The sequence below is a fragment of the Chlorocebus sabaeus genome, chromosome 16 (assembly GCF_047675955.1).
Source record: "Chlorocebus sabaeus isolate Y175 chromosome 16, mChlSab1.0.hap1, whole genome shotgun sequence".
Taxonomy (NCBI): Eukaryota; Metazoa; Chordata; class Mammalia; order Primates; family Cercopithecidae; genus Chlorocebus; species Chlorocebus sabaeus.
In genome coordinates, this window is record NC_132919.1 from 79,138,328 (window position 1) to 79,166,106 (window position 27,779).

At 57.4% G+C, this 27,779-nt stretch overlaps 2 protein-coding genes across 6 annotated transcripts in view; both read right to left on the bottom strand.

The window, feature by feature from the left end:
- Positions 1 to 55: 55 nt before the first annotated feature.
- FAAP100 (FA core complex associated protein 100) lies at positions 56 to 12,913 on the bottom strand. 5 transcript variants are annotated; one of them, XM_037993928.2, is made up of 9 exons: positions 12,666 to 12,913; positions 12,428 to 12,552; positions 10,750 to 11,705; positions 9,406 to 9,562; positions 7,532 to 7,887; positions 5,944 to 6,080; positions 4,204 to 4,320; positions 1,472 to 1,558; positions 56 to 1,114 (listed from the first exon to the last, which is right to left on the bottom strand). In XM_037993928.2, exons 1-9 carry the CDS (start codon positions 12,828 to 12,830, stop codon positions 983 to 985), a joined length of 2,232 nt encoding a protein of 743 aa, XP_037849856.1. In that variant the 5' UTR covers positions 12,831 to 12,913; the 3' UTR covers positions 56 to 982. The 5 variants fall into 5 exon arrangements, with proteins under 5 accessions (XP_037849856.1, XP_037849855.1, XP_072861594.1 ...); XM_037993927.2 differs by having other exon boundaries at positions 7,118 to 7,887; XM_073005493.1 differs by having other exon boundaries at positions 7,118 to 7,887; positions 12,260 to 12,552; positions 12,694 to 12,888.
- Positions 12,914 to 16,809: 3,896 nt separating this feature from the next.
- NPLOC4 (NPL4 homolog, ubiquitin recognition factor) overlaps positions 16,810 to 27,779 on the bottom strand; it is a 78,319-nt gene continuing 67,349 nt past the window's right edge. The window contains exons 14-17 of the mRNA XM_008013250.3: positions 24,877 to 24,972; positions 23,273 to 23,389; positions 21,366 to 21,468; positions 16,810 to 19,352 (exon numbers count right to left, since the gene is read on the bottom strand). Coding sequence (XP_008011441.1) covers positions 19,195 to 19,352; positions 21,366 to 21,468; positions 23,273 to 23,389; positions 24,877 to 24,972 — 474 coding nt within the window. The 3' untranslated portion in view covers positions 16,810 to 19,194. The remainder of the gene's footprint in view (positions 19,353 to 21,365; positions 21,469 to 23,272; positions 23,390 to 24,876; positions 24,973 to 27,779) is intronic.

The following is a 27,779-nucleotide window of genomic DNA, read 5'->3' on the forward strand; positions in this document are numbered from 1 at the left end:
AGGGAGCCCAGTGAGAGGCTGGGAAGGGGTGAGAAAACACAGCCGAGGCCTGAAGTTTCACAGACAGGGTCGTTTGTCACAGCAGAGAAGCACCTCACGGCTCCTACCCGCACTCTTGGCAGACAGTGCCTGCAGCGGGAGGCACGAGCACCCTCCCCAGATGAAAACACCAGCACCAGGAGGCGGGCCGTAGCCCAGTCTGAGGGAGGGGGCTGGGGGCTGGGGGCTGGGGCTCAGGGCACCCCGAGGCCACAGCACCACCGAGTGGCCCTGAAAATAGTGCACAGTGCTGGGTACAGCCCCGGCCGGGGGCACCTAGTTGTTGAGCATTCCGGCCACAGGCCACCCGATGGCCCTTCCTTGGTGTGGCACAAGGCCACGGGCACTTGCAGGAGCTCCCTGCATGCTGTTTTGTGCTTTGGTCTCAGGGAGCACCCTCCCACCTCGGGGTCCCAGAGTGGGCAGCCGGGCAGGTGTGAACAGTGTGACAAGGGTACCGTGGGGCGCCTGGTGGCGCCACCCAGAGGGGCAGCTGGTGCTCCTGGTGGTGTGGCAGCAACAGTTACAAACTCACCCCAAGTCCAAACCCCAGAAATCCTGTTTCTCCGGCCCTTAGGGTCCAGAATGCACCGCACTGCCTCCTGGCCTCAAGGGCTGCTGCTGCGGTGGGAAGGCTGCCCAGCAGTGAGGAAGGCAAGTGCAGGGGCTGCGGCCGCGGTCAGAGGAGAGAGACCAGCAGAGGACGCGAAGCTGGACCGGCCAGGTTCAGAGCCCACCTCGGTTGCTCCCAATCAGAATCTGCTTTGTGCTTCACAGCCTTCAAGCACTTTCATGAGTGTTCTGCTCCCACGTGGCCAGGCCACACCTTCCCTGACAGCTCTGACCAGGCCAACTCATTTTCCTCTAAAACCACAAAGTCCTGGGGGGCTGTTACAGAGGCTGGAAGCGTAACCAGAGCCGTGGCCAGGGCAGGCCCGCCTGGTCACAGCAGGATGAGGCTGGGGTGGCGCAGCTGCCGGTACACCTGCAGCAGCCTCTGGGCGGTGGCGCAGGAGCTGGCCTCATCCTCTGTGCAGAGCCGGTCGCGCAGGGTCTGCACCTCCCGCAGCAGCGTCTGCAGGTGGAGCAGACACAGCTCAGGTCCCCACCTGGCCCTGGGGATGTCACTGGATGTCTCTGGGGGACCCACCACTCGCAGGACCATACTTGGGAAGTGACAGGTGGTCCAAGGATGAACACTCATCTGGAACCTTAAAACATGGGACACGCAGCCTGGCCTGGACACCTGGCCCCTCAAGGAAGATGAGGGGCAGGAAGGGCTGTGGTCACTCGGACTCTGCCCCAGGCCCACGAGAGCCAAGCCCACGCACTGCGAGGACTCTGCAGACTCCGGGTGACTGGAGAAGGGCCTGCCGATGGGCGCTCCTGGCTACCCAGGTGGAGGGGATTGCCCAGGGCACCGGGTGCTCACCTCGTGGTTGGCATGGATCTGGCGGAGATACTGCACACGGAGATCAGGAGCGCTGGAGCCCTGGGCGGCCTGCTCTGTCACCATCGTCTGGGGGGGACACAGGGGACATGCTGGAGAGGGTGTGCCCCAGCACCTGCCCCCACACCCCTTGAAGCAGGGTGACCCTCTCCTTCTATCTGCCTAGCGCTGCCTCCCTGCCTGGCACCCCCCCAGCCACTTTGCTGTTTTCCACCCCACTGTTCACCTTGACTTCCTGCCCTCCAGAGCAGCAGGGCACAGAGCCCCTGGCCTGACAGTTTCTTGGAAATGAACTTGTTTGGTTCTTTTCTCTCCACTAGTGGGACCTTCCTTGTCCCCAAGAGCCACACTCTATGCAGATCCAGACCTGCCTGCTGTCCCCTTCTCCCATCCTGGGCTTCAGGCCGCTCAGGAGCACAGACCAGCCAGGGAACTCCCTTAGCATCTTGTGCAGAGACCCTGGCCTGGCCATTCACTCAGTCACGTGGCACAGTCCAGTGTGGGCTGCGGCACTGGCTCCCTGGGCTCGGATCTAAACTTCCCAGATGGGCTCAGGCCTGTAATCGCAGCAATTTAGGAGGCTGAGGCAGGCAGATAACTTCAGATCAGGAGTTCAAGACCAGCCTGATCAACATGGTGAAACCCCATCTCTACTAAAAATATAAAGAAATCGGCCGGGCGCAGTGGCTCACGCCTGTAATCCCAGCATTTTGGGAGGCTGAGACGGGTGGATCACAAGGTCAGATCAAGACCATCCCGGCGAACACGGTGAAACCCTATCTCTACTAAAAAATACAAAAAACTAGCCAGGCGAGGTGGCGGGCGCCTGTAGTCCCAGCTACTCGGGAGGCTGAGGCAAGAGAATGGCGGGAACCCGGGAGGCGGAGTTTGCAGTGAGCTGAGATCAGCCACTGTACTCCAGCCTGGGCGACAGAGCGAGACTCCGTCTCCAAAAAAAAAAAAAAAAAGAAATTAGCCGGGCCTGGTGACAGGAGCCTGTAATGAGGGAGGAGAATCACTTGAACCTGGGAGGCAGAGGTTGCAGTGAGCCGAGCTCGCTCCACTGGCCTAGCAGCCTGGGTGACAGAGCCGGAGCTCTATCTCAAACAAACAAATAAATAAATACAACTAAATTTCCAGATGAGCCTGGGCAGTGAGGTTCCTGCAGGCTCTTGGAGCAAAGCAACTGAGAAGAGATCCTGACACCCTGAGGGGCAGCACTGGCCTGCCTGGGGTCCCAGAAGTGCTGGTAGCTGCCGTGTGCTGGGTAGGGTCCTGAGAGCACTCCTGCTCGCGAGGTGGGCACCTAGCTGTTGGGGAACACTAAGGTCTGCAGCCCAATATGAGATCTGTGTCCAGGAGGCAGCAGCACTGCGTGGGCTCCTGTGGGCTGACTCAGGCCCCCCCAGATTCATGCGGAAGCCCTAGTGCCGGCACTCAGAGCGTGGCTGCGTCTGGAAATGGAGTCTCTGCAGATGACCAAGATGAGATCGCGGGAGTGGGTTTGACCCCACATGACTGTGTCCTTGTAAGATGAGAAAAACCTAGACACAAACCCAGGGGCTGGAGCTCTGCTCTTGGCAGGGAACGGGACTTTCTTGGGGACCAGATGGCCCAGTGGGCAGAGCTTCCTTTGACAGGCAACACCTCAGCTCTGGAGATCCCCGTGGTGCCCCCAGCACTCAGGACAAGACCCCCAAGCCCAGGCAGCCCCCCATCGTGGTGCCGTGAGATAATTGGGGTCACAGTGCTGCGTAACATGCTCATCAGGGTCATGGAAGTGTAGGGTGCAAGGTCCTTGCACCAAATGAAATCTCTGGGTCATGGTGCTGTGTGAGCTGACGTGTTCATTGGGATCGGCCATCTGAGCCACCTGCTGGGGCTGGGCAGAGTCACTGCTCGCAGAGGGGCCTCGTCTCCAAGCGTCACCACAGTGCCCACGGGAGTTGAGCTGGCATCAGGCCGCAGGCCCTGGGCCTCAGGGTTGGGGAGGCCTGGGCATGCTCCAGGTGGAGCCGAGGCAGGGACCACCCCTAACAAGAAACTCCAGAACCAGTTTCTAGGGTTGCTGCAGACCCACCGTGTGGGCCAAAGCTGCGCTACAGTCCTAGTGGGTAGGTGTGACGGCTGCCCTGCTGAGGGCACAAGTTTAGACTTTAGCTTGGAACTTGGAGAGCTTCTTCTCAGATCTGGCAGCCGCTGGCCCAAGCTGGCTCTGGGCACAGCATGGAAGCAGCTATTCCTGTGCCAGGGAACCCCTGGGGCTGTGAGTGGGGGGAGCTGCAAACTCCACTCTCTTGGCAAAGACGTGGAGGCTCCCAGCACCTTGTTCTAGGATCCACGCCCAGGCCACGGCCTCTCTATGCAGCCTCTGCCCAGCCAGAGAAGGGAGGAAACCTTGGGCTGACCTCGCAGGCCACAAATAGAAGCCCACTGGCCACGTAGCCTGGGCAGTCCTTGCACTCACAGGTGCCCGGGGGTGACGGCACACCTGGGGAGCAGTACTGGCCTCCTGAGAGGGTCCACCTCATGCCTCTCATCGCCCACAGCCCCACTGCACAACACTGCACTCAGCGGCAGAGCAGGCTTGGATCTTCCTACAACTCTCGTGCAGGGAGCTGCAGACCCCGTGGCCAGCAGCTACAGGGTCCCATGCACGGACCTTAGTGAGCGACCCACAGATCCTGGCCGCCTTCCTGAGCGGGCCGACATACCTGCATGCGCCCGACAACGGCATGGTGCGCCCTGCAGATGTCGGCCAGAGAGGAGCTTTCCACTTGGATCTCCACGGCCTGGATGGGCCCGGCTGGGCAGAGGTCAGTCATGGCCACCTGCAACACAGGAGCCACCTCACTGCCTGCCTGTGGCACCCCCACCTGCCTGGGGGGCTCAGGCTACACAGAAGCCTCCCCAGCTGGCAGCACGTGAGGCCAACCCCCTGCCCTGGGTTGTCCTATACCCTGAAGGAGGCAGAGCTTAGTACCCTAGTTTAACTTTTTCCACCTGAAGAACCAGCCACCAACCAGTGGCAAGAACCTGCTCTGCGCCCAGATGAGTCAGGAAGACCCCGTCCCTCAGACCTGTGGAATTCACGAAGGGCCCTGAGCCAGACGGGGGCTGCTCCAGGAGGAGGCCACTGCAGTGCCAGGCCTTGTGCACAACCTACATGGAGATCTTGCATGCCCCTTGGGGGGCCCTGATCATGTGTTCCCCCACACCAGGCATCACAGATCACCTCTGGCAGCAGGGTCAGGGCATCGCTGTGGGCACTGGGAGTTGCTGGGCCTATCTATGGGACACCCACCTGTCCCTCAGGAAGGCTGGCCTGAGCTGAGCTGGACAACAAAGAACGGCAAGAACAGGCCGAGAGCCGGGAAACTAGACTTACTCTCCACACGCCACACAGGTGGTGAGACGCCAGGGGCCTTGGGAGCCCAGAAAGGACACAGTCACCTGTGGCTCTCCCACAGGGGCTGTTAGCACCGACCTGCAGGGCCACCAGCAGACCCAGCATCCGGGGGAAAGGGCCAGGCAGTGGGCAGTCAAGGCACCCGAGGGCCGAGGCTCGATTCCAAGTGCAGACTCTGGGCCGGGCGCGGCGGCTCACGCCTGTAATCCCAGCACTCTGGGAGGCCGACACGGGCAGATCACCTGAGGTCAAGAGCTCAAGACCAGCCTGGCCAACATGGTGACACCCCTGTCTCTACTAAAAATACAAAAATTAACTGGGTGTGGTGGCGGGCGCCTGTAATCCCAGCTATTCAGGAGGCTGAGGCAGAAGAATCGCTTGACCCCAGGGGGTGGAGATGGCAGTGAATCAAAATCGTGCCACTGCACTCCAGCCTGGCGACAGAGCGAGACTCCATCTCAAAAAAAACCAAAACTAAAACGAAAACCAAAACCAAGTGCAGACTCTGAGCCCCAGGCAGCCTTGCCCATCCTCAGAGACACAGGTGTCCTGGCAGCCTGTGCTACCCTGCAAGAGCCTCTGCTGGTGGGACGTGAGGATGTGCTGGAGGTCATGAGTCTCTGGAAAGGTATGCACGACGGGCTGTAGACCAGCAGTGCCATTCGCCATTCAGCAGCTTCCGCGACGGGTCTGGAGCCCTCTAGCAGTGCAGGGGGTTAGCGGGGCTGCTGCTCCTGGGGTACGGGTGTTGCCAGCAGCACTGTGGAACCTGCTATGACTTCAGTACTGGACAGGGGAAGGGGGCCCTCATGGCAGGCAGGGCTGGACAGGGCCAGTCCTCGGGGATCTGAGCTGCAAGGCCCTCCCCGCCTGAGTGGGGTCTGCTTGGCATGAGGGGAAATTGTCACATCACAGTCCTCTGGGGAGCTCAGGAAAAGGCTGCCGGGCCCCCGCCCAGGGTGAGGGGTCCTCCCGAGCTCCAGCCCAGGGGCCCCACCCCAAGAACTGCTGGTGCCAAGGCTCATTTGCCTGAACCCCTGCTTGCCTCTCGGACGATGAGGTGAACATCAGCGCCATCAGGGGCCACTCCCTGGATGGAAGACAGCGCTCGGGCCCTCACGATGTCCACAGCGGCATTCTCAGCAAGGAGCCACTGCAGGGTGGCACAGCACAGGGGCACACCTGGAGGGGAGGCACCAGCCAAGAGCTCAGCCCGATCCTACCAGGCGGGCTCAGACGATCCTACCAGGTGGGCATCTGCATGGCTGCCCCAAAGTGCCCTTCCCAGAGCCATCTAAGCATCCCAGCTATCCACAGCCCCACCCTAAGCTGCGGCACGGCCAGCTGACTCAGAGAAAGGAAGGAGGCCGCTGCTCAACTCTCTGCTGAACAAGTCCTACGATGGGTGGGGGCAGTTACAATCTGTGGAAGGTGAAAACCTCACTTTGGGGGGCCTGGCAATGCTCCTGGGGGCTGAGGTTAGGAGCAGGCAGCACCGCCCCGGCACCGGGCAGAAACACCCCAGGGGATGGCTGCGGCTGCCCTCTCTGCACAAGCCCAAATCCAGAAACCATCCAAATACCCATCTGCAGTAGAACGGAGACATCTGCACCTGTGACAGAGGGTCTCACACACATGGGGGAGCAAAGGACAGACATGAAGAAGAGACCGCATACTCCATTTCGTGGAGCTCACAAACGCCTGATGAATGGTGCCGGGGCTTTGGGGTGAGTGCAGCTGACTCCCTCCCCGGGTGCCTGCGATATGAAGCTCACAGTTTGGCTCCTTTGTGACTCTGCTGTATTTAGGTTATGCTTCCATATATAGGTTTAAAAAACAAAACTGAAAAGAAATACATGGTGAGAGGGCCCCACACAAGGCCAGACCCCAACAGTGGACGGGATGGATGCGAAGCTCATTTCCTGAGCAGAGCTTGCTGGGCTGGGGGGCCAGGCTGCCCCACAGGAGCAGCTGGGAGAAGGAGGAACAGCCCATGTCCACAGGCCCGAGGTGGGTGGGGTGGAGTGGCTCATGCAGGTAATCCCAGCATTCTGGGAGGCCCAAATGAGAAGATCACCTGAGGCCAGGAGCTCGAGGCTACAGTGAGCCATGACTGCACCACTGTACTCCTGCCTGGGCAACACAGCAAGTTCCTGTCTCTTTAAGAAAAAAAAAAAAAAATTCCCCAAGGCTGAGCAAAGCCAATCAGTGCCACCAACCTGAGTGGCCGTCCTTCAAGGCAGCCCTGAGCAGCTCCGCTGACACTTTGATGGAAGCCACAGATGGGGGCAGGAACTCGGCCCGCAGGGAGGCGGGTCCTGCTGGCTGGCTGCCAGGCTCCCGACAAGTTTCCAGAAAAGTGGCCACGGGGTCGCGGGTGGGGCCCAGTGGGGAGGGGGCCCGTGTGTGTGGCGGGGCCAGGCCAGGGAAGCGCAGACATTGCAGCATGTCCACTGTATGCCTGCTCAGGGGCAGGCAAACGCCCTCTTGCTCAGGCAGGACGTCAGAGGGGCACTCATCCAGAAAGGGGTCCTCAGAGTCCGAGGGGGCGAGGGCCCCGCCCACCACCTCCCTGAGACTGTAGAACAGCGTGCAGGACACGGTCACAGGCAGGTCGAGCCCGCCGTTCTCACCAGGGCCCAGGGGTAGTGTCACCTCCCGCCGAGCACCGGGGCCGAGCTGGTCCACGGGGATGGTGTAGGTGATGGCCGAGCAGGCCGAGTCCAGGTCAAGGGCACAGGAGCTGGTGAGCACCTGGATGCACAGGGTCCACCCCTGGTCCAGGCTGAAGCTGCTGCTGTTCTCTAGCACGCAGGTGGCCATGAGCATGTCCTGCGTCTGCAGGCGGCTCCAGGTGGTGCTGGTGGTGCAGGAGATGGGCCTGGGGCCCGCGCCGCTTGACAGCAGTGCACAGCTCACGTTCATGGCCTCGTTGAGGCTTGTCAGGGCCTTGTTCCGCTGGTCAACCGCTTTCTTTAGAAAAGACACTCTGCGAAAGACAGACATGACCCCCAGGAGAGGGGGGGACACCCACAGCACCCGGTGCCACATCTTGACTCAGGCCCAGTAGGCACCGAACCTGGCTCCACAAGCACACAGTGGGCGTGGAGCCACACCAGAGAGGGGGCTCCCGCCGCAGGAACATGTCTCTCCCGGTCCCACCCACATCGAGCCTCTCTGGAAGCTGCCTCCAGCCATCTGACCTGATCTCTCCTCTTGGGCTACAGGAGGAAAGCGGACAGAGGATGGAGCTGGTGTTCGGGGGGCCTAGGCTAATCTGCCAGGTTCGAGAAGCCCACCACCCACATTTGGGCCACTCAGGGGCCAGGTGGTGCATTACCCCCACCTCGCTCCCCAAAATGTTCCTAGCGGGTCTCTTTTCTCCCTTGCAGCCTTTACAGCGAAAGCCAGGAGGGTGGCAGGCACTACAGAAACAGCCCTAACCACAGGGACCTGGGGTGACAGGCCCCTCGCTCTCAGGACCCCAGTGGTCACGTGAGAGGTGCAGGGGATGCTGCATGCACGCAGTGTGTTCTCTCTGAACATCCCAAGGCCAGTGCTGCGGGAGGAAAAGCACACTGGATCCTGCACTCAGAGCAGGGAGGGTGAGGACTCAGCAGCGGATGTCTCCTGTGGCCCACTAGGGAGAAAGGGTGGGGTGCTGGGGGGCAGTCCCGGCTCATCTTCCAGAGGCAGCTGGGTAGCCTGTCACCAAACAGTGGGACACCTGAGGCTCTCAAGATATCTTAAGAGGACAAGTAACGGCCGGATGCGGTGGCTCACGCCTGTAATCCCAGCACTTTGAGAGGCCAAGGCAGGCAAATCACTTGAGCCCAGGAGTTCGAGACCAGCCTGGGCAACATGGTGAAATCCCATCTCTACTAAAAATACAAAAAGTACCTGGGCGTGGTGGATTACTCCTGTAATCCCAACCACTCAGGAGGCTGAGGCAGGAGAATCACTTGAACCCGGGAGGCGGAGGTTGCAGTGAACAGTGATCGTACCACAGCACTCCAGCCTGGGTGACATCGAGCGAAATTCCCTCTCAAAAAAGGAGGCCAAGTAGAGTGCGGTGGCTCACGCCTATAATCCCAGCACTTTGGGAGGCTGAGGCAGGTGGATCACGAGGTCAGGAGATCGAGACCATCCTGGCTAACGAGATGAAGCCTTGTCTCTACTAAAAAATACAAAAAATTAGCCGGGCGTGGTGGTGGGCACCTCTAGTCCCAGCTACTCGGGAGGCTGAGACAGGAGAATGGTGTGAACCCAGGAGGCGGAGCTTGCAGTGAGCCAAGATTGCGCCACTGCACTCCAGCCTGGGCAACAGTGCGAGACCCCATCTCAAAAAAAAAAAAAAAGAAAAAAGAAAAAAAAAAAGGCCAACTAATGGCCTCTCCTGGACCATTGCCACCCGAGGACACCCAGACTCAGGACGACCCCACACAGGGACACTACCTCCCAAGGATGGCAGCGCCAGCCTCTGCCCGGCCCAAGCCAAACTGCTCACCTCTCAGAGATGTCGCCAATTCCAGACAGCAGCTCCTTAATTTTCCGGCCTGCACTCTCTGTGGTCATCCTGGCCGGGTCAGGAATCTCAGAGTCCAGGTCCAGGCTGCAGGTCATCAAGCGGCCTTTGGCGGACAGGGCCAGGAGCCTGGTGCCACCTGGTGACAGACACACAAGGGGCCTGGTCGGCGGACTGGGAGAGGCAAGCAGCGTGACACTCAGAGGTGCTTCCCCAGGCTCCAGGAAAGAAGTCGGAAGACAAGACCAGTGTCCAGTGAGGAAGAGAAGGTCCCGAGACAAAGGCGCTGTCCCCACCCCGGGCTTCTGTCGGTGGCCCCGAGCCTTGCCATCTCTGACCCCATCTGAAGCCCTCTCTTCCGCAGTGGAGACAGTCTGGTGTTTCCCTTCAAAGCCCTCCTCTCCTGCTGTGTACGTAGCATGCTCACAATGTGAGCACACTCGGGGAAATGCACTGGTTGGGGGTGTGTGGCTCTATTTCTCTCACCCCAACACTGGGCACACACAGCTAAAACACTCTCTGGCTTTTTCTGTGGAAAACACAAAACTAGAATTCCACAGTGTCATCTGCCTTCGGTCCAGAGCAGACTCACAGGCCACACCATGACACGAGCAGGCGTTTGCAGCCTTTGGAAGAAAGGCGAGTCCATGGCCGGGCGCGGTGGCTCAAGCCTGTAATCCCAGCACTTTGGGAGGCCGAGGCGGGCGGATCACAAGGTCAGGAGATCGAGACCATCCTGGCTAACACCGTGAAACCCCGTCTCTACTAAAAAATACGAAAAACCAGCCGGGCGAGGTGGCGGCGCCTGTAGTCCCGGCTACTCGGGAGGCTGAGGCAGGAGAATAGCGTGAACCCGGGGGGCGGAGCTTGCAGTGAGCCGAGATAGCGCCACTGCACTCCAGCCTGGGGCACAGAGCAAGACTCCGTCTCAAAAAAAAAAAAAAAAAAAAAAAAAAAAAAAAAAAAAAAGAAAGGCGAGTCCAGAACAGACCTCCCTGGGCTGCTCGCCACATAAGACCTGCGGAGGAGGCACTTGCGGCCGACCCCCGAGTTTCCTCCGAGTCCACAGCCAGCAAGCAGCACACTCAGGTCCTACCAGGCCCAGGGCCACACCCTAGACCCCAGAGGCAGAACAATGCATAGACCCACCACCAGCCCCTGCTTGACCTTGAGACAAGAAGGGAGTTAACCACTAGGCTGTATCAACACCCGTCAGCGTTGTGAAAGAACAAGCCCAGGAAAGGAAAGCGGCCTGATAGTAGCAGACAGCCAAAAAAGATGCTCCACCCTGGGCTCCCATCTTTCATTTTAGACAGCAGCTCATACCTTCATGCGTCCTGGGAGAGGCGGACAGTGAGACGACGCTGCAGATGTTCAGGCTGGCTGGGCACAGCATGGGGGGCAGGCCTCCCGGGCCTTCTTCGGGCTGCTCGGGGCCCAGCGGGGTGCTTCCCCGAGACAGATCCACCACACAGAGATCAGAAGGGGTGCTGTGGTACACACGGCCACCCCCGCCACAGGCAGCGCAGAGCACGGGGCCTGGGAGGCAGTACTCCCGCAGCTCGGGCACCAGCTTCCCAGACTCATCCCAGCTGGCCTTGATGGCCAGCATCCGGCCATGGTGACCAAGGGCCACCAGGCAGTCAGAGTGCACATCCTCGTCAGGCAGAAAATTCTCTGCAGCTTCTGCAGCCTGTGGCTCTGTCTTCAAGGCCCCTATGAAGATGACAGGCTCCTCCAGGTGGTGGAGGATCTTGACAAGGGCATTTGGGTCGCCAGGGGCTGACCTGGAGGTGACCAGGGCCTTCAGGATCACACAGCAGAGCTGGCCATCAGGGAGACCACAGAGGACCACAGGTGACTGCAGGAGGGCGGCATCAGCTCCAAAGAGGAGCCCGAAGAGGGCGTCCTCCAGCGTGAAGCCCCCAGGGCCCCCAAGGAGGTCACGCGGCACCCTGGAGCCTGACGGTGACACACAGCACAGCACTGGAAGGAAGTGGGGGGCTGCAGGCTTTCCTGGGACCCCGGCTGGGGGGGCATAGGTGGACAGCTCCACCTCACCGATCTGGCCTCCTGGCCGGGGGTCCTCCCCAGGACAGGGCTGCTCAAACAGCTGCATCTTCCACCGGGCGGGACCCTGCACCAGGGTGACCAGTACACTGTCCAGCACAGTGAATGCGCACAGCGCAGCATCGGGAAGGATGCAGGCATCAGGGTCCACAGGGATCACAGGGGAAGGCTGGTCACCGTCCTCGCTGTCCCTGTCATCCCGGCTTGTAGACCTTTGAGAACAAGGGATGCATTGGTCAGGCCTGGGCAGGGTGGGATTCCCACGTTCTCTTCCCATAACCTGGCATGGAGCAGTCTGGCTCAGGGGTCCCCGCAGTGACCCTCAAGGCCCTCAGCAGTCCATCTGCCACATGGCCTCCCACCTTCCCCACGGAGGACACGCTTGACAGGAAGTACCAGACATCCAAAAGCAGCTTGAACGGACACCCCTCAGCACAGAATCGTCCGGCTGAGGTCCAGGTTGCAAAGTGCACAGGCTGCCCCCGCTCTACAGCCTGGGCCGCGGTCAGCAGCTGCCGGCTGTGCACTGAAGACAGGCCTGGCTGCCCGGAGCTCGCTTCCTTCCACCCAGATGGTTTCCACTGATCACTGGCTCGGGGTCACGGTGCCTTTGCTGTCTCCTCCCTCTAATAAACACCCAACCTCGGGGGCGTGTCTCACCAGACAGCACCGGGCCACCAGGGCCCAAAGGACAGGATCCCGCACCCCGAAGTAGGCTTAACCATGTGAACCCCACTTAACTAAGGACTGTGAGCAAGATACTTGCAGCAAGAGTGCTGGGGGCAGGGGCTCCAGATATGGGCGGGGATGGCGGCCAAGGCTCAGAGCTGGTGGCAGCCCGGGTCCCCAAGAGCGAGGAGGTGCGGCTGCTCGCTCTGAAGCAGTCCGGGGGCAGCAGGAGCGTGCGGGAGGGAGGCCGCGGGCCCGCCCTCACCTGCTCCTGCCCGGGTGGTCCAGCGACAGGCAGTAAAGGCCCCTCCGGGCGCACAGTGCGTACAGCAACCTGCGCGGCGCCAGCAGCTCCAGGTGCCACACCTGGTCGGGGAACCGGAACGCCGCCTGCGGACCGGGGCGCGGGTCAGGCCGAGGCGACGCGCGGGCCCGCGGTCTTCATTTTCACGCGAACCGCCGCCCCCGCCCGGCCCCTCCCGCCCCCGCGGGCCGGCGCTCACGGTCAGCAGCCCGCCCTCCTGGTCGTACACGTAGACGAGCTCGCTGCCGGTGGACAGGAAGACCTCCGCCTCGTGGTACAGCACGCGGGGCTTGCCCGCCGCCAGGCCCCCGAGAGGACAGCAGAAGCCCGCCAGGTAGCGGACCCGCGGCGCGGCGCTGGCCATCGTGAGCGCGGGCCGGTTAGGGTGAAGAGCCCCGGCCGCGCGGCGGCGGCTCCGCCTCGGAGCGCTTTACGGCAGCCCGCTGTGCGGCGCGACCTCCGCCGTAAAGCGGTCGGCGGTGCCGGGGGCGGGCGGGAAAGGCCGCGCTGCGCTCCTCTGGCTTTTGCGTAAACCCTTTGATTCTCTGGGCTCTCGGAGAGCCCCTGAGTCCTGCCGGAGCGCACTCCAGCCGGGGACTGGGTGGGGCAGCGCCGGCTCTTGTCATCCTAGCGATGGATCTCTGCCCTGTGCTCCGTGAGCCGCCCTCCGGCGGCCCCCACGTTCAGGGCCCAGCGGTGTGAGCCTGCTTAGGTGGAAGTGCGTCCCTCCCTCCGTGGTTGAACACGTGGGGACGGGGAGTACACCACGGGTTGGGGGCAAAGGACAAGAAAATGACTGTGAGACAGGGCAAGACACCTCCACCCTCTCCCTCCGGGCAGCTCTCCACTTCCTCCAGGAGAGAAGTACTGACCAGAGGACGCCCGTGGAGGGGCCTGCGATGACACCTCCTCCACGCCCGGAAGAGAGCGGAAACCAGGCACACCACTGACAAGTAAATGACCAAGGAACCCCGCCCCCGGTCCGCCTCCCTCCGTTTAAGAAGCCAATCTGAAGACCGCTAAGGCCAGACACTCTTGAGGGAGAGTCTACGGGCAGGGCTGCAAAACAGGGCTTGGAAGTTGGGCAGACATCGTGGAGTCCGGGTGCACCTGCCGGAGCACAAAGCACCACGTGCAGGCGTCCTGACCGCCCCCCCCTTTGAGTTTGGGGTGGGGACTGACCCCAGGACAACGGGGATGTCTGATTCTGGGTGTTGGGATAGACAGACTCAGGTGCGGCACCTGGAGTCAGTTCCTCGATCCTCTCTGTCGCCAGGGCTGCTCTGAAGGTGTTTGGGCTGGAAATGCTGTCTTTGATGCTGGGGAGTGGGAAGAGGAGGGCCAGGGGCATCCCATTTGGCCTTCAGAGTCAGGAAGTGCAGATGCCGCATCGTTGTGAATTTCCCCACAGGGATCCTCCCCGGTCTTCTGACCGAATTTCCCCCACAGGGGATCCTCTGCCGGTCTTCTGACTGCTAGTTTTAACCCTCTGAAGCCTCTTGAGTCGCTCGCTCGCTCACACACACCAACTCCCATCCAGTCTTCCCAGGCCCTCTCTTCCATATGGATGGAAACATGCCAAGACCGTCCTAGAGGAAATGATCACGATCACGTGGAGGAGGAAAGAACGTGGGAGGAGGCCCGGTAAACCAGCAGCTTCACCCGGCAGTTTACTCCGCTGCCCACTCCATTCTGCTCCGGGGGCTGGCAGGCTCTTGGCCCCACGCCAAGCCCAGCTCCTATCTGCGACAAGATTTATGATCAGTGGTCATGTGGGGGACCTTAAGCATGGATCCCAGGGGAAAGGGGGTGAGTTAGACACCAGCAAAGGGCTCAAGGCCGGCTCTCCATCAGCTGCTGGGCTGTGCCGTGCCCCACCTATACTTGGCGAAGGGTGATGAGGGCTGAGGCAACCTCTCTGCTGTGGGTGTGGAAGATGCACACAATCCTAGCGGAAGCCTTCGACACAGCAGAGCACACCGCTGGACACTGTGTTTCTATGCCCAACCTGTAGGTGGTATCATCTCCCTAAGCACAAATTATATGAAGGAGTCAATTTAGAAGGTCAGACTGAGAAGAGAGAAACCATGAAGCTTCAGGCTGTGCTGAGGGTGAGGAGGGCTGGGCTTTGAGGGACCTCTCCTCAGAGCAGCACAGCCCAATAAGAACACAGCAGGAAGGTGGGGCAGGGACCCAGGAACCTGAGTTCGCCCTTTTTTTTTTGCAGTGGTGCAATCTCGGCTCACTGCAGCCTCAACACCCCAGGCTCAAGCCAACCTCCTGCCTCAGCCTCCCGAGTAGCTGGGACTATAGGTGCACACCACCACACCAGGCTTTTTGTATTGTTTAATAGAAACAGGGTTTCGCCATGTTGGCCAGGCTGGTCTCCAACCCTGGGCTTTTCTATTTCTAAGCAGTACGATTTGCTTGATTTCATGGGGGATTGGCATCCAGAACCATTTTTTAATTTTTTTTAATTTTTTGAGACAGAGTCTCACTCTGTTGTCCAGGTTGGTGAGCAGTGGCATAATCTTGGCTCGCTGCAACCTCTGCCTCCTGGGTTCAAGCAATTCTCCTACCTTGGCCTCCCAAGTAGCTGGGATTACAGGCGCACACATGTCACCACACTAATTTTTTGTATTTTTAGTGGAGATGTGGTTTCACCATGTTGACCAGGCTGGTCTTGAATTCCTGACCTCAAGTGATCCGCCAGCCTTGGCCTCCCAAAAGTGATGGGATTATAGGCATGAGCCGCTGCACCCAGCATTTTTTTTTTCTTTTTTTTTTTTTTTTGAGACGGAGTCTCACTCTGTCGCCCAGGCTGGAGTGCAGTGGCCGGATCTCAGCTCACTGCAAGCTCCGCCTCCCGGGTTTACGCCATTCTCCTGCCTCAGACTCCCGAGTAGCTGGGACTACAGGCGCCCGCCACCTCGCCTGGCTAGTTTTTTTTGTATTTTTTAGTAGAGACGGGGTTTCACCGTGTTAGCCACAATGGTCTCGATCTGACCTCGTGATCCGCCCGTCTCGGCTTCCCAAAGTGCTGGGATTACAGGCTTGAGCCACCGCGCCCGGCCTTTTTCTTTTTTTTGAGACAGTCTTGCTCTGTTGCCCAGGCTGGAGTGTGCGGTGGCACAATCTCGGCTCACTGCAACCTCTGCCCCCCAGGGTTCAAGTGATCCTCCAGCCTAGGCCTCCCGAGTAGCTGGGATTACAGGTGTGCACCACCACATCCAGTTTTTGTATTTTTAGTAGAGACAGGGTTTCACCATGTTGGACAGAACTGATCTCAGGTGATCCACCCGCCTCGGCCTCCCAGAGTGCTGGGATTACAGGTGTGAGCCACTGTGCCCAGCTTTTATCTTTACATAGAACCAGAGAGGATGAAAGCACCAAGGATTTTCACTGGCTCTCACAGAGACTGCCACGACCAGGTACTGGCTCCCTGCATGGCCCAGGCTGCTGCTGCACTTGTGCTTTCTCTGATGCAACCTCCCCGAGCCTCCCCACCTCAGTGTTTTTTTTTTCAGACAAGGTCTCACCCTGTGGCCCAGGCTAGAGTTGCGATCACAGCTTGCTGCAGCCTCAACCTCCTGGGCCCAAGCGATTCCAGGAGCTGTGGGGAATTGAGTGAACTGCACTGTGTTGAAGGTGCAGGATTGGAGGCCGGATGCTGGGGGCCCACCGTCTCGCTCCTGGAGTCCAGAAGCCAGGACCCCTTGGTAACTGCCCTGTGGCCTGTTTCACCCCAAGACCCCTCTTCAGAAAATAGGGGTTTTGTTTTTTAGTAACTGCTCAAGTCAGCAATGAGTCACTGGCCAAAGGACACAGTGGTGCTGAACGGTGGCTGCCAGGGCTCCTGCCTGAGGCTCAGAGGGCACTTGTTCTAGACGCTTTCTATTGTCACAGGAAAGACAGCTCAAGCAGCATAGGCGTGTCACCCCCAGGCCTCGCTCCTTGCTGCACTTGTGCAGCCTGGGCTTCCTGGGCTTTGTCCTTCACCTGCTGTTTGGTCACATGCACCTATCCACAGAGCAGTGACTCAGGAGCAGCTGCGGGGCTGACAGGTGGGGCAGATGCACAAGAGGCACCCAAGGGCGGCCGGGCCGTCAAACACTGACGCACTCTCCTCCTCCTCCGAGATGTTAACACTCTAAGAAACTTATCGAGGAGTCAAGGTTGGGAGGGACTGGCTGGGGAAGTAGAATCCCCACCTTTAAATGGTCCATGCACATACACACGCGTAAGACGGTGATCTCTTGGGGACAAGTTATCAAATCCCCACACAGTGAGCAGATGCCAGACAACAGTTGAGTGCGCCGGAAGGACACACTAAGACCAGGCCGTTGCTTCAGGCGCTTTTATTAGGTTCCACTGCAGGGCTGGGGTCAATGTAATGCGAATCCAAGCCCAGTGATGCACACCTGTGAGCCGAAACAGAGCCGAAGCAGGAGCACCTGTGCCCCATGAGCAGCCTGGTTGGAAGAGACCAGGGCCAGGCCCCACCTCCTCTCTGGGCCAGGAGACTGGCAGCTGCTGTGTTCACCTGGGCAGGTGTGCACCCGGTCACCCCCACTGGGTTATGGTGCTGGTAGCATGAGAGGGTGTGTCCACACCAAGGGCAGGTGAAGATGCGAGGTGGGGCTGAGACCTCCCTCCCACAACAGGAGGTGGCTGAGCCTCCCAGGGCCTGAACTCTTATAGCAGGGCTCACCCCCAAGCCTGTATGCTTAGCTCTGACTCTCTTTGGACAATAAAATAAAGTGCATTACTGAACAAAGAGTAACTCAAAACCAGAAGCAGACAAATCGCCAATGTTTTTTCTTTAGCTGAAAGACAAAAGAAAACATGAATGATGTGAATGCCGGAATTTCAGAGTAAGGGAAATGCTGGTGGAGGACAATGGAAACTATAATAGCATGGCAGATAAGGATGAGCAAGTGGGAGAGGAGGAACTGGCAACGCGGCTGTCTCTAGAAGTCCGTGTTGTCCAGCCCCTGCCCAGTGGTGGGGAAGGCCTTGGACTCACAGGGAAGCAATGCAGGAAGCCTTGGCCACCTAAGCTCACAGCTGATCTCAGGACCAGAGGAGACAGCAGAGGACAAAACTTCAGCGTGACAGCTGCTAGGAGGGAGAGCAGACAGCCCGCAGTGGCCAAGCTGGGAGTTGCACCCGCAGCAGTCCGCTTCAACCACGCTCCTCTCCACCCCTCCAGACCCTCCTCGACAGCTCTGCCATAACCGGACCCAACCCAACTGGCCCCTGGTCCCAAGAGCAGATGAGCTGCTTGGGGTTTCCACTTGGTGTCCCATGCCAGGCGGACCTGGAGGTGCCAGCCACAGTCCTGACCACTTCAGAAGCCAACAGGCAAGTGTTCTCTGTTCATAGTGCCAAGAATGTGGGAGGGTCACATGGGCTTACCCCCAAGATGGACACAGAAGTCCCTAAGCAGTCTGTAGCTGGGCCAGCCTCTCCCGTGCGTGCAGAGCAACCCAAATGTGGCCATCATTAAGGCAAAGAAGCATCGAGATGCCCACTACTCCCCAGGTAAGAGCCGTGCCCCGGCCTGGCCACAGACGAACGCAGAGCCCACAGAGCACACACACACAGGACCCCACCAGGTGCTGTTCCAGATTGCCCAGGCTCCCTCCATTGGTACACTATCAACTGTGCAGTGCCCCAGAGAGGTCCCAAATGGCCCTCACAAGAGGCACAGCCCCTAACACCCTCAGCCAGGCAGTGCAGTGGGATGAAGCAGCGTATTGGGGAGGGCCAGAGCATCAACACCGGTGACCCAGCTCTCCCACCCAGGCCATCGCAGGGCAGCCTCAGGGCAGGCGCCCCCACTGCTCCTGCTCAGCCTGCAGTATCTGCAGCTGCTGCAGCTGTGTGGCTTGGTAGAAAAGTCTCAGGCACTGAGGTTTACTTCAAGGGAGAACTGACTGGTACCCCCGTCCACACTCATCACCCTGGACACAACCTCGGGGGCTTCACTAAAGGAGGGAAGGATGTGGAAACTAGTCTCTCTCACTCCCCTTTTGTGCAGTTTTTATCTTAAAAAAAAATAAATAAAAGTCTTCTGGGCAGGAATTACTGATAACTGTTATTATAACCAATGCAGACTTTAAAATCCCACCTGGACGTCGGGTGAGAGGCGGAGGGCAGGCAGCAAACTGACCTGCAGACCTGCAGAGGGGAGCTGTGTCCAGGGCCACGGCATCCCCCCCAAACAGCTCCCGGCAGAGGAAAGTGGCCCTCACAGGCAGGGTGTCTGCCACCAAGCAGTCAGACCAGGGGCAACCAAGAGCTCCCAGCCAGAAAAATGCGGGGGGCGGGGAGGCCAAACAAAAAGCATTGAAAGGAAGGAAAAGGCTGGGTGGTGGCAGCATCAGCCCCTCCCTATGCTCCCCAATTGCAGGTGCCGTATAGAGGTGAGAGGTCCTTCCAACACAGTGGGGGGCTTGTCAACAGGATTAGGCATGAGGGGCCGCTCTGCGTTTCCAGTCTGGGACTGCACTCAGCGTGCAGAATACCAGCTGTGGCACCCGCTCTCCAAGGAGGAACGTGCTGAGAAGCTTCAGTGGGTCAGGGAGCCCAGGACAGCCAGCCCCTTGTCCCTCCAGGGCTGCCCACTGTGGGGCAGTTACAGGGAACACACTGAGCAACGCTTCTGGCTTCAGGAAGGGAAGGGCTGGGCTGGGCCCGGTCCTAGCCAGCAGAGGGCAGGCACCCTAGGTCCTGGGGAGGCTGCACATCTCGCAGTGGCCCGTGCCTGGCTGGTTCATGAACGTGCAGTGCTGACAGGCCCACATGGCCGCAGTGGCCGTGTGTGTGGAGCCCCCGACGGCGCCGTACTCGTGGAGACCTGGGAGCTGCACGCCAACTGTGCCTGCAGGGTGGGAGAGAAATGGGCACTCATCATTTCTGGCCCACCAGAGACCTGTCCAGAGTGTGGGCACAGGGACAGGGGCAGGCAGTTGAGAGCTCCCCACCCTCCACCTCCCACCCCACGCTGGTCCTGCCCACGCAGCACTCCCACCACAGACATGTTTTGAAGTCCTTAATGCCCTTGGCTGTGACAGACTCAGAAAAATGCCTCCTGCACCACGGGGACTAACAGGGAGCCTGTGCTTGCTGGTTCCTTTTTGTTGCAGAGGGTGACTCTCCTTGTGAATAACATAATTCCCTGGGAGATGTGCATTTGGGTTATTTCCAGCTTTTTTTTTTTTTTTTCCTGAGATAGGCTCTTACTCTGTCACTCAGGCTGGAGTGCAGTGGCGCGATCTCGGCTCACTGCAAACTCTGCCTCCCAGGTTTAAGCGGTTCTCCTGCCTCCGCCTCCCAAGTAGCTGGGACCACAGGTGCAGACCACAATGCCTGGCTAATTTTATCTATTTTTTGGCAGAGATAGGGTTTCACCATGTTGGCCAAGCTAGTCTCAAACTCCTGACCTCAGGTGATCCGCCCGCCTTGGCCTCCCAAAGTGCTAGGATTACAGGTGTGAGCCACTGTGCCCAGCCTCCAGTTTTGAGCTAATATGAACAAAGTTGCCAGGATCATTCTTATACAATTTCTTTGTGGATCTGTGTTTTTATTTCTCTTGGATAAAAACAAAGAGTGAGGCTGGGTGCAGCGGCTCACGCCTGTAATCCCAGCACTTTGGGAGGCTGAGGTGGGCAGATCACTTGAAGTCAGGAGTTTGAGACCAGCCTGGTCAACATGGCGAAACCCAGTCTCTACTAAAAATACAAGAATTAGCCAGGCGTGGTGGTGCGCGCCTGCCGTCCCGGCAACTCAGGAGTCTGAGGCAGGAGAATCCCATGAATCCGGGAGGGGAAGGTTGCAGTGAGCCAAGACCCTGCCACTTTACTCCAGCCTGGGCAACACAGCAAGACTCTATCTCAAAAACAAAAAACAGGCCAGGTGCAGTGGCTCACGTCTATAATCCCAGCACTTTGGGTGGCTGAGATGGGCAGATCTCGAGGTCAAGAGATGGAGACCATCCTGGCTAACATGGTGAAACCCCGTCTCTACTAAAAATGCAAAAATTAGCTGGGGGTGGTGGCACGCGCCTGTAGTCCCAGCTACTCGGGAGGCTGAGGCAGGAGAATCGCTTAAACCCAGGAGGTGGAGGTTGCAGTGAGGCGAGATCATGCCACTGCACTCCAGCCTGGGCGACAAGAGCCAAACTCTGTCTCAAAAAAAAAAAGAGAAAATGGTATAAAGGTGTTTGATATGTTATTTTGAAGGCTCTGTTAATAGAAGGATTCTAGTGTTTGTCCAAGGCTGTAGCAGCTGTTGGGCACTTTGGTATTCTCAGCTTGATAGACTCAGGACAGGCACTCGGGCTGCACAGGGCACCACAGTGCGTGAGGAGTCCCTGCAGCAATGCTGACAAAAGGTTCTCGCGGGTGGGGAGTTGTTCAGGACTTGGTGACTGAGGGTCCTGAAGACACGCCATGCCTGCAGTCATTCTGTCGTGTCCACCAGGAAGAACATGCATGCTGTAGGCTTCTCCTCCTTACAGCTTTAAGCACTAAAGGGAAATGCTCAAGGAGACCAAAAGGTCCTGCACTTCCACAGAGTTTCTGATTCTCTTAAGACAACGATGCTGAAAGTGCTCCTCGGATGCCTGGAGATTAGTATCTCTGATGTAGATTTGTAAAACGTACAGGGCTGTGTACCTAAGATGCATGGCCTGGACAACACGTATGCTACATCACTGGAAACTGCCACGTGCCTGGCAGGGAGGTCGAGTCTCTAGTCTCATTGCCCACAGCAGCTGCCAGGATGCAGCTGGGGTACAGAATCCAGGGCATGACAGGCAGTGGGGAGCTGTGCAGAGTGGACTGCTCTCCAGCCGCAGCCACGGGGTACCAGGGCAGGGGGTGGGGGTACTCACTGCACAGCTGCTCGATAGTGGCCCACTGCTCAGACCTCTTCCATGTCTGGGCGAGCTCCTCATTTCTGGTCCGCACAGCCTCCAGCAGCAAGCTGATGCTGTCCTACAAGAAGCCAAAAGGAAGGTTCCACTTTGCTGTGCAGCTTCCTGCTGGGACAGGTTTCTTTTTCCCCAACACTAAGACATATTTCCGAGGACATTTTAAAAATCTTGCAGGATATCACTATAAAATGTAAACTGCCACAACTTACATCTATAAACTCAAGTGCTAAATTGAAATAGAATTTAAATTCTTCCCAAATAGGCCCAAGCAGGCATCTGTGCCTCTGCCGTGCACTGACAGTGCTCAACAGCCCAGACGATAGGAGCTCATGCCTCTCGTCCTGGAGGCTGGGATGGAGGGCGGAACCCTGGCTGTGAGACGTGTCCTCCTCCCTTACATTTCATCCCCCTGCCTCTTTCTCTTCTCCATTGTGTCTGGAAAAAGGCACTCTATCCTAGCCTTCTGGGTCAAAGTGCAGGGGATTAATGCATTAAGGATGGGCACGGTGGCTCGTGCCTGTAATCCCAACACTGGTAGGCGGAGGCGGATGGATCACGAGGTCAGGAGTTTGAGACCAGCCTGGCAAACACGGTGAAACCCCGTCTCTACTAAAAATACAAAAATTAGATGGGCGTGGTTGCGGGCACCTGTAATCCCAGCTACTCGGGAGGCTGAGGCAGGAGAATCACTTGAACCCGGGAGGCAGAGGTTGCAGTGAGCCAAGATTGTGCCAATGCACTCCGGTCTGGGCAACAAAGCAAGACTCCGTCTTAAAAAAAAAAAAAAAATTATATATGAGAAACATAAAGCCTTCAGGAGCTCTCAGTACCTCCAGAGAATGTCTTCCAACAGATGACTGCAAAAATAGTGCAGTAGACTAGCAAGGTGGCTCTGGTGCAGGGGAGCCTCACCTTTCACCACCTGTCCAGACAGATGGGCAGCAGCTGAACCTGGGAGCAGGAGGTACAGCTCCCTGGGCTGACTGGGGAAGGCACAGGCAGGCAAGAGGCACACGGTGCCTGATGTCAAATACCCGAGTGAGTGGTTTTGAGACAAAATACAGACACAAAATAAACTAGCAGGATACAAGAACAGCTATAGGCTTCCTGACAGAGAAAGGCCGGGGGAGGAGGAGCCTCTCCATTCTGTCTCCTTCAGGGAAAGGTCCTGAGTCAGTGGCGGAGCAGCTCAGAAAGAATTTGCTCCTTTCTCTTTGGCATTTCCTGTCGGCTTGAACAGTGAAGAAAAAACCAAAGTTGGACCCCCACACATGGCACATGCAAGAACCTCCTGGGAGCTGCTGCCCACTGCCCTCCGACTACCCAGAGCAGCCACTTCTGCAAAGCACTCGCCCTCTTCTCCCCCAACAGTGCCTCTTAAAAATGCCAACTGTGCAGCTGTGAGCTTGGGGTCTGGAAGCTGGCCAAGCCTTCTGGGCCAAGGCAATAAAACCAGAGTTGATTCGGGAGGAGGGGAGATATGAGTAAAAAGCAGAGGCTGTGACTCTGAAACTGTTAGAACAGGAATTTTTTAAACTGTCTAACTCTAATGCTGGAGGCAGAGCTAAATCACCTCTGCCTGCCATCCAATTGTAACAGATGAAACCATACTTCCTCACAGAGGTGCAGACACTCAATGAAAACGCTAAAGGTGAAAAAATTCATCTTTCTATCAACAAGCTTCTTGTGAAAAGCTGCTGCCTACACACTGCCCACAGGACAAATGAGGGGGACAACATGTGACCCCAAGCTTTGACCCAGTTTCCCAGTCACACTCTGGTCTGTGAGGACAGAAAGCAAGACACAGGCATCTCCTGGCGGGCAAAGCCCACTTGCTCAGGCAGACGCCACACTTGGGCACGAACCTGCAGAGGCATAACTTCATTGGTGACCAGGAACAGCAGGAGGTGGAAATCTGAGATGGTATCCAAGAACACGGATGAGGTATTCTGGGACAAATAGGTGGCCAAGCTATGGAAGTCCTAGAGGGACAGGAATAAACATGAATGTTCCGTACAGTTCCCCAGTGCCAGACCCCGAAACAGAGCCGTTTCCTACTAAGATGCAACTCAATACACTGAATGCTGAGAGGCACCTCTCCCTCTGCCTCTGCAACCACGAACAGGGTCCAGGAAAGAGGAGCAGGCAGCTGCAAAGCAAGCTCTTGCCCTCTTCTCCCAAGAAGATGCTCTCAGCACACCTGACTACCTAGATGTGCAAGAAGACACACTTCTAAAGCTGACTCAGACTGGCCAGGTACGGAGGCTAACGCTGTAATTCCAGCACTTTGGGAGGCAGAGGCAGGCAGGTGGTCAGGAGTTCAAGACCAGCCTGGCCAACATGGTGAAACCCTGTCTCTACTAAAAATATTTTAAAAAATTAGCCAGGCTTGGTGGTGCGTGCCTATAATCCCAGCTACTTGGGAGCCTGAAGCAGAAGAATCGCTTGAACCCGGGAGGCGGAGGTTGTAGTGATCCAAGATCGCACCACTGCACTCTAGCCTGGGTGATAGAGTGAGACTGTCTCAAAAAGAAGAAGAAGAAAAAAAAAAAGGTGACTCAGACAGAGACACAGTCAAACAGAGGGCAATGCACCCTGGCCCCCAGGTGAAGAGTGGGCTGTGGGAGGGGCCTGGGGCCCCCTTCAGGGCAGGGAGATGCGTCTGGCTTTTCCTGTCGAACCGTATTCTCCATATAGGGTGGCAAGAGGGAGGAATGTGCAGGGCAGCCGTGAGGCAGCACAGACATCTTCAGCAGAACGAAACACAGAGCTTCAAGAGTGCACCCTAATAATTGGCTTTGCGCCTCTACGAGCACCCCAAGTTCCCTGGGCGGATGGGCACTGAGGGGACCAAAGCATAGAAGCTTTGTCAGCCACTGAAGAAAACCTCATTATAGACATTCTTTGACCACCTTCTGAAATGTCTGTTAGCAAGTTATGATTTAAGAACAACCGTGTGTACATAGCCTGTCTACACAGTATGCAGAAGGCATGACAGCAAATCGGATCTGGCCTGATCTGCCGGTGAGAGCAGAGGCCAACACGGAGCCACGCTAAACAGCAGATCAATACTACATACGGGAAAGCCGAGGCCAGGACCAGAGGGGCGACACAGCCCCACGGTGCCTGAGCAGGGCAGCAGGTGACCAGGCAAGGGCCAGGCCAAACCAACAGTGACGAGGCTGCTGGCAGAAGACACAAAGTGACACATTTGGGAAAATTACGAGGTCCACTGAGGATGGGACCAGCCTGAGGACGTCAGGGGCTTAGCCTTTGTGGCTGTCCATCACCCAGCCACAGGAAGGGCGTCCACCTGACCAACAGTGCCCCACAGCAGGCCCCAGCTGACCTGTCACGAGAATGCATTGGGAGCGTTCGAAAGCTTGATGTTTTCTGGAAAAACAATACTGACACTGGATAAGCGATCAGCAGTTACCTTAAATTATGTTTCTAAAGACAAAGAGCTCACCTGTGTCTCACCCAATACATCCCGGTTTTCAATAGGAAATGGATTTTGCGAAATAGAAAAAGTGTAAACTGGATCCTTGGGGAAAGTTGTTGTGATCTAATGAAGAAAAACATAAACCCATGATTAATGAGGCTGAAAAAGGTGTGGCCAACTCCCAGCCAGCCCAAAGCATCTCCCAGAGCCCAAGTTAACAACTCCCAGCAGTTCTGAGAGAGTTCTACAAGCTCTCCGTCGAAGGGAACCGTTATCTATTAGTGTCATCTCTAAACAAACACTTTGAAACTCTGCCATCCTGGAGGCAAACTACACCATATCCGGGCGGCCTCTGGCCTGTGCCCTGGCCTCGACATCCTACAAAAAGGGCACTGGGACTCCCCCGCGGCACAGCTTCCCTTCACGCAGGTTCTCTCCCTCTGCTATGGAGGAACTAAAGGCAGGTTTGACCCCTTGTCCAGGTGACAAGAAGGGAATGGAAGGGGCCAGGAGGCTGTCAGGAGCTGACTTTGCTGAAGCGAAATTCGTGTCCTTGGATTTGGAGGGCACATGAGGAAATAAGCCAGCTTTCAAGAAACAAAGCACCCTCCAGCAGCTTGCTAAGCCCCGTCTGAATGCTGGGAGCCACTCCATGGAGCTGTGGGCTTTTCCAGGCAGGGGTGAATATAAGGCCCTTGAGGAACACAGGGTTCAGCTCTTCTCTCTCCCTCACAGCTGATACCCAAAGGCCAGCTAAGTACTTCACTGGCTCAGACAGGCCTTAATGACAACATAGTGCATTTTGCACCTAACATATAATCAATAGAAGCTACAGGGACAGTGGTTAAATGTACAAGAATCAATAGAAATACAACTTTCATTCTTCGTGACAGACACCCCTCCCCAAAGAAGCACCCGAGCTGAGTTGATGCTGCTTTTCTCTGCAACAGAACAGCAGCAGTCGAGGTCACACCTCTTCCAGATTTAGGGGAACTATTCTGGTTCCTTTGGGACTATTTCTAAAGAATGAGTGTGGTTCTGGTCTGTTTTCTGCATCAGCAAAGGCAGTGAGTTGTTGTTGAGCTGGCTGGCCCAGGATGTGCTGTGCCAGCACGAGCCGCTCTGGAAGGACAGCTGAGCCACCGGCAGCATCTCTGGCCTGAGCTGGCCCTTCATGGGCACGCGGTGGGGCGGGGCATGAAGACTCGGGCCGCAGTGCCACATGTCGGCTACATGGCCTCGTCAGTTAGGGATCCTGGGCCTCACTTTACTCTTCCTCGAGATGAAGACGATCAGAGTACTCGCCTCCTGGGTGCCCAGCACGGGGCTGGTACACACAGTGCTGGTACACACAGGGCTGGTACACACAGTGCCGGGTATCAGGTGAAGAGAGTGGAGGTGCTGACCTCCTGCAGAGACAAAAGCCTGGCCTGCTCAGGCGTCTCCTTTGGGAAGGCCTAGAAATGGGGAGGGCAGCACCCCCAGAACACGTGCTAGTGAGCGAGCTAGTGGGACCGACGGGGTCTTGCTGGCCTTGTAACTGGCCCTTGGAGGGTAACAGAACCGAAGTCCACACAGCCCATCCCAGATGTCCCAGGCAGGGCATCAGTTCCCATCTTACACACTGAAGCCCTTTCCCTACCCTACCCATCGTCTTATCAGCCAGATGATGCCCCCAGAACCCACAAAGAAGCCCCAGGAACACTGGCTGGTGCCTTTTCCTGCCTGCCCAGCCATACCATCCCAAGGTTTAAGAACCCTGACCCAGGCCAGCGCCTGTGACCCAGGGCTGGGCATGGAGCTTGACACACCCCTCTGGGCACCTGCTCTCAAGGACTCCTCATGCCTCACTTCCACAGGGTCAAGGAGTTTGGGCATCACAGAGCAAAATGCTCTCCCAAAAATAAGAACTTCTGAAAAACTGCACTAAGGCAAAAAGTTAACTTCCTTTATAAAAGAAGAGGAAAGGGGTGGGGAGGCCGCTTGGGGTAGAAGACCTGAGAAAGCTGGTTTTAGATCATGCCGGCTCCTCCTGGGTGTATGCTCCATCAATCTGTTTTCATCTTAATTACACCCCAGGTAGTCTAAAAACCAGATGCCTCCACGGCCTACGTAATAAATATGTTCTCGGGAGCTGTCAGTTGGAATGGTGCATCGATGGGTTTGGCTCGTGGGGACCTGCTGCTCCGAATGCAATGATATTTTACTGCCTGAATCACATGCCCATTCGAGCTCAAATGCAGCCTGAATAGATCCTGGCACGGCAGCAGCATAGCAAATGAGCTGCGTCCCGTCCACTCTGGACAGAGCTCTGGTGGGGCTGATGCAAAGACTCATCTTGCCATCCTTGCTGCCCTGTGGCCAATGGCACAGCCATATCTCCATGACCATAAAATGCCTCCAGAAAGGAGCTGAGACACTGGGAAGATGTGGAAGAGCCAGGGGCATTTGTGGCTCCTGGAATTCCACCCAGTAAACTACGCTGATCCCTCACTCAAGAACACTGAGTCAGGTGCGTCCCCTGGGGCCCACCCTGGACGAAGTGGCCCGGACGCACTGTGGGCTGTGGCAGCTGTGCTGGGGCCAGGGCAGCACCTGCACGTGCAGGACAGCTGACAGCCACACACCAAGCACAGCACATCTGGACAAGACTGCTTGATGCTCCGGTGACTGGAGACCCAAGCAATGGCGGTTCGCTGCCTTCCAGAGGCTCCCTAGCCTGGGGTCGGTGGTCCTTTGTACTTTAGTATGGGGACAGTTAACCCCTAGGCTGATGTCAAGGAAATAAAAACCTGAAACTACAACAAAAAGCCATTAAAGCTGTGAGCACTTCAGCAACACCGCACGCTCAGTGACTCTACAGCAACACCGCACGCTCAGTGACTCTACAACCACTCCTGGGTGCCTGTTATGGGGTGGGCACAGCACAA

Excerpts from the sequence above, each read along its gene's own strand:
- FAAP100 (XM_037993927.2), bottom strand. The coding sequence starts at position 12,830 with ATGGCCAGCGCCGCGCCGCGGGTCCGCTACCTGGCGGGCTTCTGCTGT. Across the intron at positions 11,706-12,427 it reads GACCACCCGGGCAGGAGCAG|GTCTACAAGCCGGGATGACA; the intron begins GTGAGGGCGGGC and ends TTGTTCTCAAAG. Across the intron at positions 6,081-7,117 it reads CTTGAAGGACGGCCACTCAG|GTGTGCCCCTGTGCTGTGCC; the intron begins GTTGGTGGCACT and ends CCTCCCCTCCAG.